The sequence below is a fragment of the Schistocerca americana genome, chromosome 3 (genome assembly GCF_021461395.2).
Source record: "Schistocerca americana isolate TAMUIC-IGC-003095 chromosome 3, iqSchAmer2.1, whole genome shotgun sequence".
NCBI classification, from domain to species: Eukaryota; Metazoa; Arthropoda; class Insecta; order Orthoptera; family Acrididae; genus Schistocerca; species Schistocerca americana.
This window is the reverse complement of record NC_060121.1, coordinates 396,057,747-396,076,360: the sequence shown is the minus strand read 5'-3', so window position 1 is coordinate 396,076,360 and position 18,614 is coordinate 396,057,747. Positions and strand designations below refer to the sequence as shown.

General features: G+C 43.6%; 1 protein-coding gene across 1 annotated transcript in view; it reads right to left on the bottom strand.

The window, feature by feature from the left end:
• Positions 1–18,614, bottom strand: part of LOC124606110 (teneurin-a) — a 360,362-nt gene that overhangs the window by 217,019 nt on the left and 124,729 nt on the right. The window contains exon 3 of the mRNA XM_047138074.1: positions 7,603–7,825. Within this exon, the coding sequence (XP_046994030.1) occupies positions 7,603–7,825 (223 nt within the window). The remainder of the gene's footprint in view (positions 1–7,602; positions 7,826–18,614) is intronic.

Genomic DNA, 18,614 nt, shown 5'->3' with positions numbered 1-18,614 from the left:
ATGCGGCCGTGGTGGCTTTACTTCATGTACTGCGCGCTCCTCCCTACACGTAAGTTTGCGAACTATGCTGTACTACGGCGCTGCTTCTCTTGGCGCGTGCGTCGTGTGCAACTGGCAACGCAGCAATCTCCCGCGTCTGGGAGGGGCATGCGCGAGCCGCCAAGATAAAAGAAATCAACTATAGCGATGCGGGACGTACCTTCACATGGCGGAAGGTAGTAACAGTTAATGTACCTAGGAACTCTCGCGAACACGATCGTTTTGGTGGTTCAGATTTTACGGTGTAGGGAGGCATAATGTTGCATGGGGTGGGCGAGGGGGGAGGGTATTGGACTCCAAATCTCTGAACTCTGTACACTCACCGGTCAACGTCATAGTGACGTTGTACTACTTCCCCATGTGTGTCTTTTTCATTTTTATGGGTAACAATGCGCATTTAACGGCCCAGATGCTGCAGCTCTTGCAACGAGAGGATGTTCGGGAATGGACTGGCCTGCCCGCTCCCCCGGCTTAAATCCCATGGAGCACAAGTATGATGTGTTAGGCAGACGTATTGCAGCAGCTCAACATGCGCCAACAGCCATCCAGCAGTTGTCAACCGCTGGTGGGGGAATGAAACGCCCTTTCACAAGAGCTCGCCAGCGTGGGGGTACGTTGCATTGCTGTCCGTGTTGCCCTCACATTCTTCTCAGAACCATGTCTCACTATTATTAATGTCAAGAGGTCCATTATAAATAACGGTGACTTTAGTTTCATTATTACGTTTTAATGAAAGTGTCATTTCTGTTCGTCTCAATGCGCATTTCTCCCAGTTACCTTCTGTACATACTGTAGCAGTTGTTTCTATGTGTGGTCCAAATTCATCGAGCTATGTTACATAGCACTGACACATCAGGTGAAAGTTCCCGTAAGTTTTGCACAGCAGTGTATTTCGGAGGAGGTATCCAGTTCCGGCGTCCGCTCCCGGTAGCTGAGTGGTCAGCGCGAGAGACTGTCAATCCAAAGGGTCGCCGGTGCGGTAACTCAGCGTGTTCGGTCAGAGGGTTAGCTGCCCTCTGTAATAAAAAAAAAAAACTGAGTTAATGGATCAATGACGAACTAAAACGGGTGTCTTGCGACTACCGCACCGAGCAGATGCAACGAGCGGAAACGAACAAAATGAGATAAAAAAAAGGTCCTAGTTCAATTCCCGGCTGGGTCGGAGATTTTCTCCGCTCAGGAACTGGGTGTTGTGTTGTCCTAATCATCATCATCTCATCCCCATCGACGCGCACGTCGCCGAAATGGCGTCAAATCGAAAGACTTGCACCTGGCGAACGGTCTACTCGACGGGAGGCCCTAGTCACATGACATTTTATATTCAGTTCCGGTTGGTTGGTTGTTCTGGGGAAGGAGACCAGACAGCGTGGTCATCGGTCTCATCGGATTAGGGAAGGATGGGGAAGGAAGTCGGCCGTGCCCTTTCAGAGGAACCATCCCGGCATTTGCCTGGAGTGATTTAGGGAAATCACGGAAAACCTAAATCAGGATGGCCGGACCCGGGATTGAACCGTCGTCCTCCCGAATGCGAGTCCAGTGTCTAACCACTGCGCCACCTCGCTCGGTATTCAGTTCCGGCATTTGCGTTATAACCAAGGGAAACCTCACGGAAACCTCGTTCAAAACAAGGGAATGTGAACAGTTTTTAATTGAATTCTGGAAGAAAATGCGCCAGTGTGTGAAAGCCTAGTGTATGTATATTTCCTATGTGTATACAGAACAAAGTCGACGATCTGCTCGACTTGTGCAGGCTAGGACGCAACTGCAGATGCAAGCGATGTGATGGACAGTGATTCCGAATGACATTTCCTCTACTTATAGCAGTCCCATAAAATCATCTAGCGATGCGTTACGGAGGAGCTGATTTCAAATACCAGAGGAGTTGATCTCGAATACTTGCTAGCTTATTCAGAGTTAGTTGTGTGTGTGTGTGTGTGTGTGTGTGTGTTTTTGTGTTTGTTTTTAATCACGTCCTAGAATTCTGGAATAATTTTTCTAACAGCATCTACTCCAACTTCCTTGGCCCATTCTTACTCAAGTGAGCTAAACCTCCGGCTCTCCTTGCATCGAAGGGATGTTCCGCTGCAACCTTCCCACCACGAGTTATTTCCGAGGGATACAAAATAGTCGTGTCATAATGCCATGGTTGTTAAAGGTCAACGAGGCAGTGGCCTAATTAAGCCCACGAGTGAGATAATTTTGCGCTCTTACTAGGGCTTGCGTGTGGGTTGTTACGCCGATGCTCGCCTGAAATACTTCGCGACACGAAGGTACTGAACGACGACGTGCGAGAGAACAGCTTCAGACAATTTTTCGAAATTCGGTCTGATGAGAAAAATTTGTAAGAAACTTAGCGGGTGGTAAATGCCTCTGTGACCTTCAATCGCAAGACTCTGGCAGGTCTCCGAATCAAGCAGTTTAAACATGATATCAAGCGCCGTGATGATGCTTGTATGTTTCAGTTACGCTATATACAATTTGCAGAGAGAAAATAGGCATCATGTAGATGCACGCGCTGTCTGTAATCGATCGGTTTTGCAATTTTGTGGATGGGAATCATGGAGGGGCATGTTCCAGATATCACACCTGCGACCTAACAATGCAGAACCCTTCAAACTATCGACGGTGGATGCCCGCAGGCAATTTGTGTAGTTCCCTTCTTTTTAGTAATGTGAAACAATTTCTTTGACCACCATATTAGGCCAGAAGTTCGGCTGATTTCAGGTAGTGTAATTTTTTCCTGAAAACGCAAGAAATTTACGTGACGCTATAATACGCGTGTGAGAAATTTTTTTATTAATCTTGTAACTAATAATTGACCCAAACTACCTGACAGTCAGAAATACAGAGTTGTAGTTACCGTAAATATTAAATCATTTCTTATTAGAAAATTAGTTGGATATGAACGATTATAGCCACATCACATTTACTATTACACCTCGGCTTGATAGTGCATATATTCTTTCCCTGCTGAAACATGCAGGGCTGTAGTTGCCCAAATAGCACTATTCGGTTAATGGGAGGATCGAGCGAATATCTACAACCTGCTTAAAAAAGAGTGGTTCAAATTTGGTTGATAACTGTACTGTGTAAAAACGTTAGGCTGTATGCAATCCTTATCATTTAGTATGTAACTGAAAAGTAAGAATTGGGTCGTAGGGGGAGGGGGGGGGGGGGGCGGCGGTGTATTCTCTATTTAATCTGGAATGTTACGGGATATGGTGCAGAACGATAGCGCATGGAGACGATGAGAGAACAATACGTTGGCAAAAAATAAACAGCTCTATTTGCAGCGAAAAAGTTCAACAGCCTCAATTTATGGATCGTGTACACAAATCTGGAACAACTAAATCACTTGTTAGCCCGAGTAATTATCGTTATTTCTAAACTGTACCAACAAACTGAAGATAAAAACACATTTCATAGAGTGATCCAGTGAAATTGTAATTAGAAGAGAAATTTTTGGTTCAAGTTCACAATATAACAAAATATAATTGAATATACTGTGGCCAGGGGTGAGGGGAGTTAAAAAAGAACGGCATATTCCACATCACTGACAAACGAAAACTGATCAGAAAGAGCAACACAACAAGAATTTAAGCTCCATGCAATTGTTTGGTAGTGTGTAACATGTTCGTCTCTCCAAAAGAGAATGGTGAGAATGCTGTAACAAAAATATTGTACTTGTGACGCCATTGTAGCAGTTGGCAGAAATAAACTTAGGGTTTAAAACTGCCTTTGATTCTATGACTGAGAATGTGGTCAAAGAAAAAATATTCTGACATTTCATTGAGCTGCCGTTAACCTCGGTTCTCACGATATATTAAATGCTATTTTAATTACCCTTCTTCCAGATTGTTCCTAAAAATAAGCCGGCCGCGGTGGCCGTGCGGTTATAGGCGCTGCAGTCTGGAACCGCAGGACTGCTACGGTCGCAGGTTCGAATCCTGCCTCGGGCATGGATGTGTGTAATGTCCTTAGGTTAGTTGGGTTTAAGTAGTTCTAAGTTCTAGGGGACTGATGATCTAAGATGTTAAGTCCCATAGTGCTCAGAGCCATCTGAACCATCATCCTAAAAATAACATCGAATCGGAAATAGTTCTCATCGGGAATAATAATGCTTGTTGGAGAGATTAGTTTATAGTTATTGTTGCGTACTTTGTAGCAGCGAAATTCATAAATAACTAATGTAACGATTTATCTGAGGTGAGGACAAACACGTAAAGTTGCTTCGCAGTATATAGTTAGAAACAGCAGGACTTTATGGTTAAGAGACCAAAGTGCAGCGGTATAAGACAGAAATTCGCAGCAGCAGGAATGGCATCATAGCGAAATAACACGCAGTCACGCTTACGAGGTATTTATACAGCTTCACGTTAATGGCTATCTTTGTCGTGAAGAATCAGGTAGCACGCGAGGAAAGGTGCGGTTCTATATTTGGCGTGCCTGTTGCTCTGCAGAGTTTCTCGTATAATTTTGGACTGTAGAGGTAATTAAGAAAACCGCACGCACAGGCTCCATTTTAGTCTTTATCTGCCATTGTCAAGGCAGGGTTCAAGTCTTACTTCGTATAGCTGAGCTGCAACAGGCAGGGGGAGAGGGCGATTAACGAGATCCTCGTTCTGCCAAAATGACGATAATGTTGTGGGTAGCAGACATGTAGTTTCTTTTGGATTATTCTTATTCGTCGTTTTATTGTCTCATCATGGATTAGTTTATTTCACCTGTTCCGGTCAACAACGTCCAGCCATCTCTTCCGTTGTCTTCCACTCTGTCTTATCCTGCTAGGTTGGTAGTCAAGAATTTGTTTTGGAAGTCTAGTTTCATGCGCGTTATTTGCATGTTACAACCATCTGCTTCTGTTTGGATCTGTTTCCTATGCACTAACTCAGCCTGCAATTCATTTCTAATGTCTTTACTTCTGAAGCGATCTTCTCTGATAACATTTCAAGACTACGAAGAAATCTCATTTCCGCCACATGGATCCTGCTCATATCGTTTTGCGCGTTAACCCAGGTTTCAGATCTGTAGGGCATAGTTTTTTTTCGTGTAGCGCGTTAGAAATTCCTCAGATTGCAATAAATTTTAGAACTTTGTTATCAATTTCACTGTCGAAATTTCATCGTATGTCGCGGCCGCGATACTGAATGTTGTTACGTGTTCAGTATTACGTTATTTATCATAATTTTAGATCTTATGGGTGATTTTCCCTTGAAAACCATAATCTTTGTTTTATTATCGTAGATCGTCATGCTCTATTTAGAAGCAAAAAACTTAGGTGATAAACGGCTCTCTAAAGATTATCTGCATTTGCGTGTAGGAGAGTATTAAAACATTTCTCCCTTTTGATCTTTACACCGTACGTGATACTTCGTTTGCAAGCCCTGACTAGGTCATCTATGCAGATGTTGAAAAGTACAGGACACGGGCCATTCTTGTCTAACTCCCCGTTAGCTATTGAATCAAGTTGAAATTTTGTCTCTTTGTAATGAGTTTTCACTGAGTTAATTAGACGCGTTGGGAAGCCTTTTTTTCCATTCATAATCTACAAATCGTATGTGTACATCTTAAGTTAAATTCTTTCCTTTACTCTACCAACTGTTTTAGACTAAAAATACCATCAGCGCATGATCCTTCCCCTCCAAAACCTATTCGTTCTTTTAATGAAATTGTCTCAGAGGTAGGGCGCAGCCCATTATTTAATACATTATTTCGGATTTTTGTTTCACATAAATTTGTAGTCTTCCTACCTCTAAACTCCCGCAGTTCCGTGCTCACTCAGATGAACTATCACATTGTTTTACACATATTTCCAAATTGTTTTTCAATATAATTAAAATAACTTTTTCCATACACAGTGCGACTTATGGCATTGCAATCAGTTCAGAGCTAAAATCATCTCGATATCTGAGATATTGATTTATTACTAAGTTTGTAGTCGTGCATTTCAGAACGCAGTATATCATGGTAAATGTTTCACCTTCTTAACTGCCTGTAACAGCGAAGCAACACGCAACGCTATAGGATTTCGCTGATACTGCAATTTTTTTTCTTAAAATTACAGTGTATCAATTGCAATTGCACTGAGACTTTTTGACGATTTTACTGGAACTAGCAATCTCCAGTGTCAAACACTCGCCTGAAGATGGCTGTAAGGTTGTCAGCCGAAATATCGTGGAAAGAAGTCGATGAGATCCGGCTGCAATCCCGAAATCTTGTGGAATGTTACTGGAACTAGTTTTATGTTTTTTGTGCAACTTAACAGTGTTGTCCACATTTTAAATTCAGCTGAACTTTTTATAAGGTCATAAATTCTACTCCAGACATTACTGTAAGTAGAGAAGGCTTCCAACAATCATCATAATTCGTGCTGGTTAATGTAAACAATGAACTAATTATTCCCGATACTATGTTAAAAACATTGCGTTTATTTTAACACATTTAGCCAATATGCAAGTTCTATTTGTTGAGTTCATCTTGATCGCTCGGCCCCCTAGTTCTTAACATAACTGACTGGCGATGAGCTTGACAGTGGAAGCAAGACTTAAGAAAAATTAAGACACTTTCGTAGGATTTGTCGCTTTAGAAAAAACTGTTCGACAGAATAGAGGGGTGAAAGATGTTATAAATACTCATAAAATAGCTATCAGCTACAGGGAATGACGGTTGATGTACAGTATGCACAAAAGCCAAGAGGGAACAATAATAATGGAAGATCATAGGGGAAGAGCTACAACCAAATAGGGCGTATTCCCACACTGTTCAACCCCTACGTCAATAAAAAGCAATGAATGAAGTAAAAGAATGGTTCACGAGCGAGACTGAAGTTCCGTGTGGAAGGGTAGCAATGATAAGGTTCGTGATGACATTGCTACCCTCACTGGAAGTAAAGAAAAGTTACAGGATTTATTGACAAGAAAGAAGTCTAATGAACGCAGATACAGGCGGCCAAACCAAAGAAAGATGAAGGTAATGAGGCTTAGCAGAAGTAAGACTACTGGTAAACTTAACATCAATACTGGAATTACTCTCTGAAAGAAATCTAATTGTATCAGACATACTCCTTAATCTGAGGAAGAAATTTATGGTAAAGTAGGTGTGGAACACATAATGTATGGAACTGAAGCATAGTCTGTACGAAAACCAGAAAATGGAGAGAGCATCGAAGCGTTAGCTCTGGTATAACAGAAGGACGCTGGATATTAAGGGTACTGATAGGCTAAAAAATGAGATGGTCCTCCGCAGAAACGGCGAAGAAAAGAATTTGGCGGAAACACTGACTACATGATGGGACGCGATGACAGTACAGTAAATGGCCTCTTTGGCAGTAGAGGGACTCGTACAGGATAAAACTCTGAAGGATAGATTGGAATATAGCCAACAAATAATCGAGGACGTAGAGCACATGTGCTGCTCTGAGATGAAGCGATTGTCACAGGGGAGGAAGTTGTGGGAGAGAGATAAAAAAAAACGACCTCCTCCAAAAAAAAAAAAAAAAAAAAAAAAAAAAAGAAAAAATATGGACACAGAGTGCAGCGAGCTAGCTGAGTGTGTGGTACTGACCGTATGAAGGCAGGCTGCTTGTTGCGGAACTCGGAGTTCCAGAACTGGAAGGGCGGTATGGTGGCGGAGTGCGGCTGTCCCAGCTCGGGCATCTCCAGCACCGAGGAGGGCCACTCGGACGGCGGCTGCGCCTGCTGCTGCACCAGGGCGTCGCCACCCACGCCGCCCCCGCTGGTCGCCTGGCCGCCCCCAGAGTGCACCGCCGTGCTCGTCGGCAGCGACTCTGCGCAAGCGACAAACACCGTCCGTCAGGCGTACCGCTCCCTTGTGCTCCGGCTGCTGCTTCCCGTCAACCAAGTACACTAGTTTCACATTCATTGCAGAAAAAAAAACGAGCAGAAATAACACGGAGCAAAACACAAAGTGTGAGTATTACGATGATACGATCGTTCGGGCGCACGAAGTCGACGTTGTTAGCACTCATACTAAAACTGATGAGACGAGAGTGATTAAAATGACCACACAAACAAAACACACACACACACACACACACACACACACACACAAGCAATAAAATTTTTTTTCTGTTCCGGAACAAAATATTTGCTTCATATAGAAACAGAGCTCAACGAAAAAGAGTTTGAGATGTTAAAGCAAATACCAGTGGACGGGTAATCAAAATGGTTCAAATGGCTCTGAGCACTATGGGACTTCACTTCTGAGGTCATCAGTCCCCTAGAACTTAGAACTACTTAAAACTAACTAACCTAAGAACATCACACACATCCATGCCCGAGGTAGGATTCGAACCTGCGACCGGAGCGGTCGAGCGGTTCCAGACTCAAACGCCTAGAACCGCTCGGCCACACCAGCCGGCAATAGCACATCAAGAATTAGTTTTCTTCCGACTTTAGTCCAGAGAACATTATTTAGTTTTTATGGAACAGTGTCAACGCAGGACAAATAGGCTAAACCTGCATTCTACAATTGCTGAATCAGTGTTACCAAAGTTGAGTAATATATTTTACTATTCACTATACTGTGTCACTTTCAGTATATGTGTGCTGCCCTAGAACCCACGCATCCGTCCTATCAGGACGCCTGTATTAGTCTTTTTCAGCGGCAGCGAGAATTGCATCAATGTGGATACCCCCAGCCCACAACAGATAGGACATCTGTTAATAATTTTCATGGTACTAGTGGGAGTAGTAGTGGGTAAAAGCTGCATGGGAAGACAGAGACTGGAACACGTTGAGGACGTATGTTGCAAGTGCTACTTTGAGATGAAGAGGTAAGTAGTGGATTGGAGATATGAACGAAGAGCTTGTTTCTCCACTAACACGGGACAGAGCCACCTACAGCCGATCTGGCCTTGGTCTTTATTTATGGTCATGACATAACATAAGCTTACCGGATATTGCACGAGGTTGAAGGGAAATGGTAATCTGTCAGGGATAAGTGGGATTCGGGGTACAAAAACTCGCCCGCCTGAGCAACTTCCGTCAGAATTCCCGCTTCTATGATGCTACGTTGGACAGAAGTAACTTTAAACCTCTGTGAGTGAAGGGTTCCGGGGAGCGAGTTAATGCATGACGCTCTCGATCAGTGTTAAGTAGCGCCTCGCTTTCGGAAGGTATTTCTAAACACCGAGTTAAAGCCTGATGTTCTCAAGCTGCAGCAAGTCTCACCTCGTGGTTTTAATTGATTCTTGAGGCCACGTAGTCTTCAGTCTTTAACCTGTTCTAATGTATTGCTAAAGACTCAATTGTTTTCTAAATACTTTTATTCGCAGACAAAACGAAATTAGAATGTAATAAAGCAAACACCCAAATTACGAACAAAACAGAATAAATTAATTTTGTCCTAACAGAGAAGTCAAATATAAATAAACCCTATCGAAAGAAGCAAAGGAATTTAGTCAAGTTTTTAATAATCAAAGCGAAATTAGTAAATCCGTATATCTTAGCCAAGTAAATGTATTGGTAGTGTGTTTTCATAAAAATAAGATTTTGGAGCTCAATTCTGTCACTGATGTGAACCGCCGAAAATACATCTATCACTGAGTTAAAAAAAAAACTAACAGTACGATCTATTAGTTCTTTGGTGTACTAACAAGTAAGACGTGATGATTTAACATCCAAACTATTAATCTGAGGAGACGTTTTTTTATAAAGCTTTAGATTGCAGTATGTTTCTTTTTAGTGTTCCGATTCTGATAAAATAAAACCTATAGTTGACCCAAGGTACGCTCGTGTTACCTGTGAAAACCCCATGGAAAATTCATCCAGTAATTTTGGAAATTAGCGCGTTCTGACAGACAAACTAGCACAACGTTGCTGAAGTTTTATTAGTAGTACAGAAGAAGATAAACATACCCAGGCCTGAGCAGTTAGGTACGTTTACCGCGCGACCGCTACAGTCGCAGGTTCGAATCCTGCCTCGGGCATGGATGTGTGTGATGTCCTTAGGTTAGTTAGGTTTAAGTAGTTCTACGTTCTAGGGGACTGATAACCTTAGATGTTAAGTCCCGTAGTGCTCAGAGCCATTTGAACCACTTTTTACGTTTACCGTCAGTCCTTTTGATAACACGCCCTTGCAGTGATTATCTCTTGCGCAAAGATTTCCTGGAGACGTTTATCCGTTCAGATTAATGCAGTATCAGTATTCTAGAGCATGCTTCGACCTGGAAACTGTAATTTATCTTCCGCCTTGCACAGGAAGTGGAGCACTGCTTGTTAGGCTAGTACAGGGCTTTCAGCCGGGTCCTTGGGAGTGTTACCGGAGGACGGAATTTCCTGCTTAGCTATTACGGGCGTAACTATCCTTCATGTCGTGTTCCGCCCCGCTGCAAGTTCCCTGCTGGAGTAGGGTAAGTACCTTCCGCCTTCGAGCCAGACCTACTTCGCAAAGTTCACTGTAGGTCGGTCCTTGCTAAGGCTTCACCGTCCTTTATTCGTCACCAGTTTATGCGCAGAACTTAACTGATTACATCTTGCACTATGCGTGATGCGCTGCTGTCTTTTGCCTTCTTGTGCTGCTGGAAAAATATAGTGCTCCCAAAATCACATAGATAATTTAAAGGAACTCAAAAGGAAAAAGTTCTTTTTTATCTTCAAGATCTTTACCACAGATATAGTAACTTTCAAGTTGTGACAAATCACACAGAATTTACAAAGGTTTTCGAATACCCATTCCTTTTACCTGCCTTTTATGTTTTTAAGCCGTTATAGTGCTACAACAGGATGTTATAGAAGAAACACAACAGCAACACGGAATACAGTTTCTCTAAATCTGGACGATAAAGAAATAGTATTTATGCAAGAGATAGACCCTCTAAAATAAAACAAACGAAGACTACTATGAATTTAAAAAAAAAGTTAGGAATTAAGAATTCCTCAGAGCATAATACTCCGGAACAGTAGCGTAAGTTACACTGCTGGCCATTAAAATTGCTACACCAAGAAGAAATGCAGATGATAAACGGGTATTCATTGCACAAATATATTATACTAGATCTGACATGTGATTACATTTTCACGCAAGATTCTGAGAAATCAGTACCCAGAACAACCACCACTGGTCGTAATAACGGCCTTGATACGCCTTGGCATTGAGTCAAACAGAGCTTGGATGGGGTGTACAGGTACAGTTGCCCATGCAGCTTCAACACAATACCACAGTTCATCAAGAGTAGTGACTAGCGTATTGTGACGAGCCAGTTGCTCGGCCACCATTGACCAGACGTTTCCAATTGGTGAGAGATCTGGAGAATGTGCTGGCCAGGGCAGCAGTCGAACATTTTCTGTATGCAGACAGGCCGCTACAGGACCTGCAACATGTGGTCGTGCATTATCCTGCTGAAAAGTAGGGTTTCGCAGGGATCGAATGAAGGGTAGAGCCACGGATCGTAACACATCTGAAATGTAAAGTCCACTGTTCAAAGTGCCGTCAATGCGAACAAGAGGTGACCGAGACGTGTAACCAATGGCACCACATACCAACAAGCCTGGTGATACGCCAGTATGGCGATGTCGAATACACGCTTCCAATGTGCGTTCACCGAGACGTCGCCAAACACGGATGCCACCATCATGATGCTGTAAACAGAACCTGGATTCATCCGAAAAAATGACGTTTTTCCATTCGTGCACCCAGGTTCGTCGTTGAGTATACCATCGCAGGCGCTCCTGTCTGTGATGCAGCGTCGAGGGTAACCGCAGCCATGGTCTCCGAGCTGATAGTCCATGCTGCTGCAAACGTCGTCGAACTGTTGGTGCAGATAGTTGTTTTCTTGCAAACGTCCCCATCTGCTGACTCAGGGATGGAGACGTGGCTGCACGATCCGTTACAGCCATGCGGATAAGATGCCTGTCATCTCGACTGCTAGTGATACGAGGCCGTTGGGATCCAGCACGGCGTTCCGTATTACCCTTCTGAACCCACCGACTCCATATTCTGCTAACAGTCATTGGATCTCGACCAAAGCGAGCAGCAATGTCGCGATACAATAAACCACAATCGTGATAGGCTACAATCCGACCTTTATCAAAGTCGGAAACGTGATGGTATGCATTTCTCCTCCTTACACGAGGCATCACAACAACGTTTCACCAGGCAAGGGCGGTCAACTGCTGTTTGTGTATGAGAAATCGGTTGGAAACTATCCTCATGTCAGCACGTTGTAGGTGTCGCCACCGGCGCCAACCTTGTGTGAATGCTCTGAAAAGCTAATCATTTGCATATCACAGCATCTTCTTCCTGTCGCTTAAATTTCACGTCTGTAGCACGTTATCTTCGTGGTGTAGCATTTTTAATGGCCAGTAGTGTATTATAGTTAACACTCCTAATTTTCAATTACTTAATTTAATTCGACGTTACCGAACATAATCATTTTTCAGCATCGTAGACACTGCAAAGGCCAGGTATGTACAATGCCAACACTCACAATTAGGACCAAAAGACTATAATTACATGAAGAGATATTTGAATATATCTGTAGCCACTGAATAAAACTGCGTGGACTGATTCCCTATACAGTTTTAATAAATGTTTTCCTTTTGGAATAAAATAAAACTAAAATGGGTGCGTTTCGACCAACTTTGCAGTGGTTGGATTCTGATGATGGTGTTCCCATATATATTGTCTTATTTCGGTTGTTAGTTGATTGTCGACGTGACATCCTGGGATGGCCGGTCGGTGTGGCCGTGCGGTTCTAGGCGCTTCAGTCTGGAACCGCGTGACCGCTACGGTCGCAGGCTCGAATCCTGCCTCGGGCATGGATGTGTGTGATGTCCTTAGGTTAGTTAGGTTTAATTAGTTCTAAGTTCTAGGCGACTGATGACCGCAGAAGTTAAGTCGCATAGTGCTCAGAGCCATTTGAACCATCCTGGGATGCCTTAAGGCGATTCAAGGAAAAGATTGCTATGGATGGGCAGCTGTGCGGTAGAGCCTACACCACTCTGGCAGGTGGTTGGCAGGCAATAGCGAATCTATAGCTTTGGCCAGGAGCAGTGTTTTCTCGCGACGAGACGTTGAAGCCGCAGGGCGGCTCTCATGTGGTCGTTTGTTTATAATGCGTACCATGTGGAGCTGTTGGCTGGTGAACACAGGCGGCCGAATGGACTGGGGCGCCGGCAGCCAAGCCGACCGTAACTTGTCCACGCTGTCAGAGCGTTTAATTATGTGCATGTTGGATTGCCACACTGATGGGAAAAATTTGTTGGTAATTACAGCTCTTTCTATTTCTTCAATTTTTCTGTCCGACGCAACAGCACTGTCTCACTATAAAGTTGTGGCCGGGCTCGGACCAATGCGACATCGGATATCGCCACGTACGCGCACTCAGTAAACATGAATAGCTCTCTCAGAGAGAGCACTACTGACGAGATAACCCTTTTTAAATCGTCGCTGACTAACTACGCTTGCAAAGTGCTCTCCAGCAAACAATCAGAGGGCTGTGAAACGTGGGGTGGGGGACGTAGGGTTGCCTGGCAAGAACGCACCGGCACCACCGAGACGCTCTCTTTCCAGCCAACCCTCGACCTAACCATACGTACCTTCCAGCTTCTCTTTATTCGGGAGGCATGCTTCCTCCCCCGCCCCTTATCCCAGTCTTGCCTCTAGGGGCCGTCCACTAGCCAACCGCAGTTTTACGCCTGTATTTCTATAGGCTTGATTTACTAGAAAAAAACCATCATTCAGCTTTTTACATTTTTGTTCTTATTTAACCGAAATTCTTCAGCTGACATGTTGTTCACACCCTGCCGTCCTCACACCATCGGCGAGTCCTGTAAAGTTATTTCAACAGTCTTTCTTATTTTTCGCTGCTGCATTCACGGCTACCAATCAAGCACACAAGTTTCTTGAAAATGAATAGATCGACCTCAGTCGTGTTGGTGGTCAGCTATAGCTGATGTGATGCGTTGCCCCAGTCGTGCGTAGAGTTGTTTGTGCTCCGACACCGAAGGTGCTGCGCCACGGAGGAATTAAACCAGTATTCCAGAAAAAATGGCTCTAAGCACTAGGCGACTTAACATCTGAGGTCATCAGTCCCCTAGACTTAGAACTACTTAAACCAAACTAACCTAAGGACATCACACATATCCATGCCCGAGGCAGGATTCGAACCTGCGACCGTAGCAGCAGCGCGGTTCCGGACTGAAGCGCCTAGAACCGCTCGGCCACAGCGGCCGGCCCAGTATTCCAGAGCGGTCACAAAACCCAAAATCTGTTGAGATGCTCTCCACACTACAGGTGTCTACGGACTTTGATGTCAGTGCTGCGAAGTTTACGTTGGTGAAACCGGGAGACCGATTAGCACTCTCAAGACCAGAGGCGGTGTTACATGGCATTAGCGTGTTCTGTACTGGCGGTTAAGTATTTTTTTGTACGATGTGGTTAGCTATGATAAAGGTAATTGGTTTTAAAACAGCTGAGAGCTCGCTTATGACCACACAAAAAGTTCAAATGTGTGTGAAATCTTATGGGACTTAAGTGCTAAGGTCATCAGTCCCTAAGCTTACACACTACTTAACCTAAGTTATCCTAAGGACAAACACATGCACCCATGCCCGAGGGAGGACTCTAACCTCCGCCGGGACCAGTCGCACAGACCATGAGTGCAGCTCTTGAGACCGCTCGGCTAATCCCGCGCGGCTATGACCACTTATTTCAGTGCAATTTTTCAAGAACGTACACAGGTAGAAGCAGGCGGAGGGTACCCATTACATGTAATGGATATTGTAGCAACTGTTCCCAGGAGAGCTATGTACAGGGCGTGCGAGGGGGAAGGGGGGATAGCAGATACACCTAAAAAAAAAAAAAAAAAAAAAAAAAGAAAGGTCTTAGCAGATAGAACTTCAATGTTTCCCCACCAGTGGATATTGAGTAGTTACAAATGTGTCCTGAGCTACTTGTTGTGAAACCTCAGAACTACTTCGTCATTCAATGCAAAATTAACATGAGCTCACCCCCCCCCCATTCCCCCTCCCCCGGGCTCCCTCCCCACTCATCCCTCACCCAGCTCAGATCCTGGTCATGATTTTGCACTGTTCGTTTTGTAATTCAGTTTCTTAGCTGAATTGGAGTAACTGCTTCGACGGATGAAAAGACGCATTGACCGCAGTGAAATATATCTGGGGAAGTGAAATAAGTGGGTCTGTATTGAAAAACTTTGCTATAGCATTCGCACACTACGAGAAGCCGCATTACAGCCGCACACAACTCCGCGAGCAACAGCAGTAGGGTCTAGAGCGCAGCCTCGACTAATAAGTCGGCGTTACGTATTCTGGCTCCGTTCCGAATGGTATTCAGCACGTAGGGCTCCATACACAGCAGCTGACGCGAGGAGCGCCGCTCCGTCGGATATATGACTCGGCCGCCCGAACCCATTCCGCCGGGTCGTCTGCAGCCGGGCGAACACGCGCCGCGCCGCACCGCGCCTGCGCACTCCAGCGCGTCGCGAATATTCATCCCGAGCGGCAACGAAAATTTAATATATTACCAATTACTAGCGGGGGCTTCCGCCGGCAACTGAATTAGTTTGGAGCTGTAACTAAACTGCGTAACTGCCGCGCTTCGGACTGCAATTTCATTTATACGTCCGCTCCGCCCGCTTGTCGGCTCTGGCTCGGCACCGCCCCTCTAATCTACCCGCCAGTCGCTTCTGTGCGCCAGCGCACTTCAGCTGCGGAGATATACCGCGCTCCGGTTGCAAAGAGGGAAAGGGAACCGTCTCCAAAGCCGCCCGCGGAAAGCTTCCGCAATGTTTCATACGTACGGGGGTAACAACGCTAAAAGATCATCGCTTACGAGAGAGCTACTGGAGTGCAATCGCTACAATGGACAATTACTGACAGATTGAACTGGACTTTAATGGTTTCTCCCAACGCTGTTCACTGTAGTACATCGACCATACAACTTCATCCATACTCTGCAAGCCAAATGGAGTAGATGACAGAAGGTACTTCTCATTGTGCAGTACCACCTATTAGGCTAGGGTTACACGAGTGGAATGTTTCCGCAACGGAAGACGTACTCGTGCTGGAATACGGAGATCCGAATATCGATTCTTGTGCTCTGTCTTTAAAGAAACTGTTTTATACAAGGTGTTTGACTGGTACGGGTACAGCAAAGGGGCGATCTGAGGACAATGAAACAAGCAAATAATCTTGATAAAAATAGTTCTCGAAACCAGTGGTTTCCCCGATAGGATGTATTACGACTGAATACGTGAACACATCGTAATTGTGCCCCCGAGTATCCAAACTGCAGATATGCAATTGTGGACAAACACATTCCAAAAAGTGTTCCACATGGTCATCGTTCATGTGAAGGCAGACTTCAGCACGATTCCTAATCGAACGTTGAAAAATCCCAAGAATGTTCGGAATGCATCATTCGTAACCATCTCGTAGTTCATCGACACTATCAACAGGACTGGAAAACACCAAGCTCTTGAATATTAGCACAAAAAAAATAAAAATACGATGGATGCCAGTGCCGACGGGGACTCCGAAGCCATGATATTGGCGAAACACGACTGATAACGCTTCTTATCGAAACGCTATTTACCATACTTAGGAATCCAGAATGACGATAAAATCAACTGAGGAGAGTTTATAATTTTGTAATTTACGCCTCATCTGCAGTGTTTCGAAGTAAACGCTGCCTTTGACGTTAATGCTGCTGTATAAAACTGGCATGACTGCACTGGTGCGTACATCGTACTGGGGGATCACTGGTTTCCGGACTTAAATTTGATAGGATTATTGTTTTTTTTTCATTTTACTCTACTCTCACTTTCTATTCATACAAATAACACTCAAACACCCAATATAAATGAAACGATGCTACATACGTCTGTGTTGTTAGTTTCTCATTAAAACTTTTACTTTGAAGCAAACAATTAAAAATGAACACTATTACTGGATTTATGTGGGTTCTGTACTACGAAGTCTTTCTCATTCGATTTTGAGCAAACGATCCGGTAAAAACGATTGTTTCCCATCTTATAGCCCCACATCGCAGCTTGATAAGGAACTGGTTTTAGTTTCGTTGCTGCTCATAATTATTATGTTATTTTGAAATTGAGTAGCCCACTGCACGTATTTCGGAGAGATTAGAGTTAAGAATGAAGTCGCTGGCCGTTTACGTTTGGTGCATTTCGGATTCAACATTGCTACGTGCGAAATATAGCTAACATATCGAAATTGTTTTTAATCTTCGAGGTACCAAGGGGTGGGGGGCGAAGGGTACTTTGTGCGCACATTTCGAAACTGTTGTAATCTAGGCAAGTACTATATATTTTACAAATTCGAAAAAAATGTATTTAATGAAGTATTCTACCAGATTCCATGAATGTTTTAAATTTTTCTGTTAAACGTAATAGATAAATTTAAGTCTCAGTAGTCATATTCAATACTTTCACGTTTAGGACTCTATTTACACCCCTATACGCCTTTAAAAAGAATGTTGTGGGTAAAAGTCAACAATAATTAACGAAATTTGTATTTCTTATTTCTTTATGGTGGTCACAAAAAAAACCGGCCGCCCTCTTGATAGTTAGTGTTACTGAAAGTGCGTTGGTATTTCTAAGAGTGTGCTAAAAGATATTTTCAAGTTCTGGATCATTCTTGCACTTTCAAAAGTCTGTTGTTAATATAAGTCAACAACAATTAACTTTTTTAGGGTGGGCGTAAGAGAAAGAGCGTAATAGGCGTTGGGAGTCGTACTCGGTATAAATAGCGTAGCGGGAGGTGAATTAACCGTAGTCTGAACTATTTTCTTGTCACAACAAAATTAACTTAGTTCTCTCAGATGCCATAATTAAGTAGGTCACCATATGTAGTTTGCTACGGTGTTGATAGGCAGTGAACTCACTCTCCCTCATTTAGCGTTACCGAAGAGGAATATTTTACGGAGGTAATGAAAATCACTTAACATAATCGATGCTGAACTTATCTGTTAAGATAACTGATGTTACATCATAAATATCAATTATAATAAAAATTCGAATTAAAAATAGAAGAGATAAAGAATATAGCTTAATTGTAGAGGTTGCATACGTTGGTGCTGTCGTGCTGTTTGCTCGAACTATACCTAATAATAATCGATCGAGTGAGGTGAGTGCGGGAGGGGGGGAGGGGGGGGGGGGTGCGAGATTAGGGATTCGGGACGTAAAGAAAACACGCAAACATTTTTTTACTGTGCGACTGCACTTGAGTAAGAAGGTGTTCCTTATGCACGGAACGGTCTAAAAAACATTAAATCGCCTACAGTTCGGGTGAAATTTCAAGATTTTAGCTTCACTGTGCGTAGACTTTTAATTATACTTCTCTAGTCACGTATCGTAAATCATTCAAAATATGCCTAGGAATATTGGTCACGTTGTTGAGTCTCTATCCTTTACAAAAATAATGTGTGTGGATATTTCCACGCAGAAGCATGACGCGCAGAAATATGTTGATGATAACACGGAAGCTGAAAGTTTTTCGTTAGCTAGTAACCAATCAAAAATCATATAGTATTCGGAAGGATAATGCTATATTAAAATTTGGCGTCCGATATTTGTA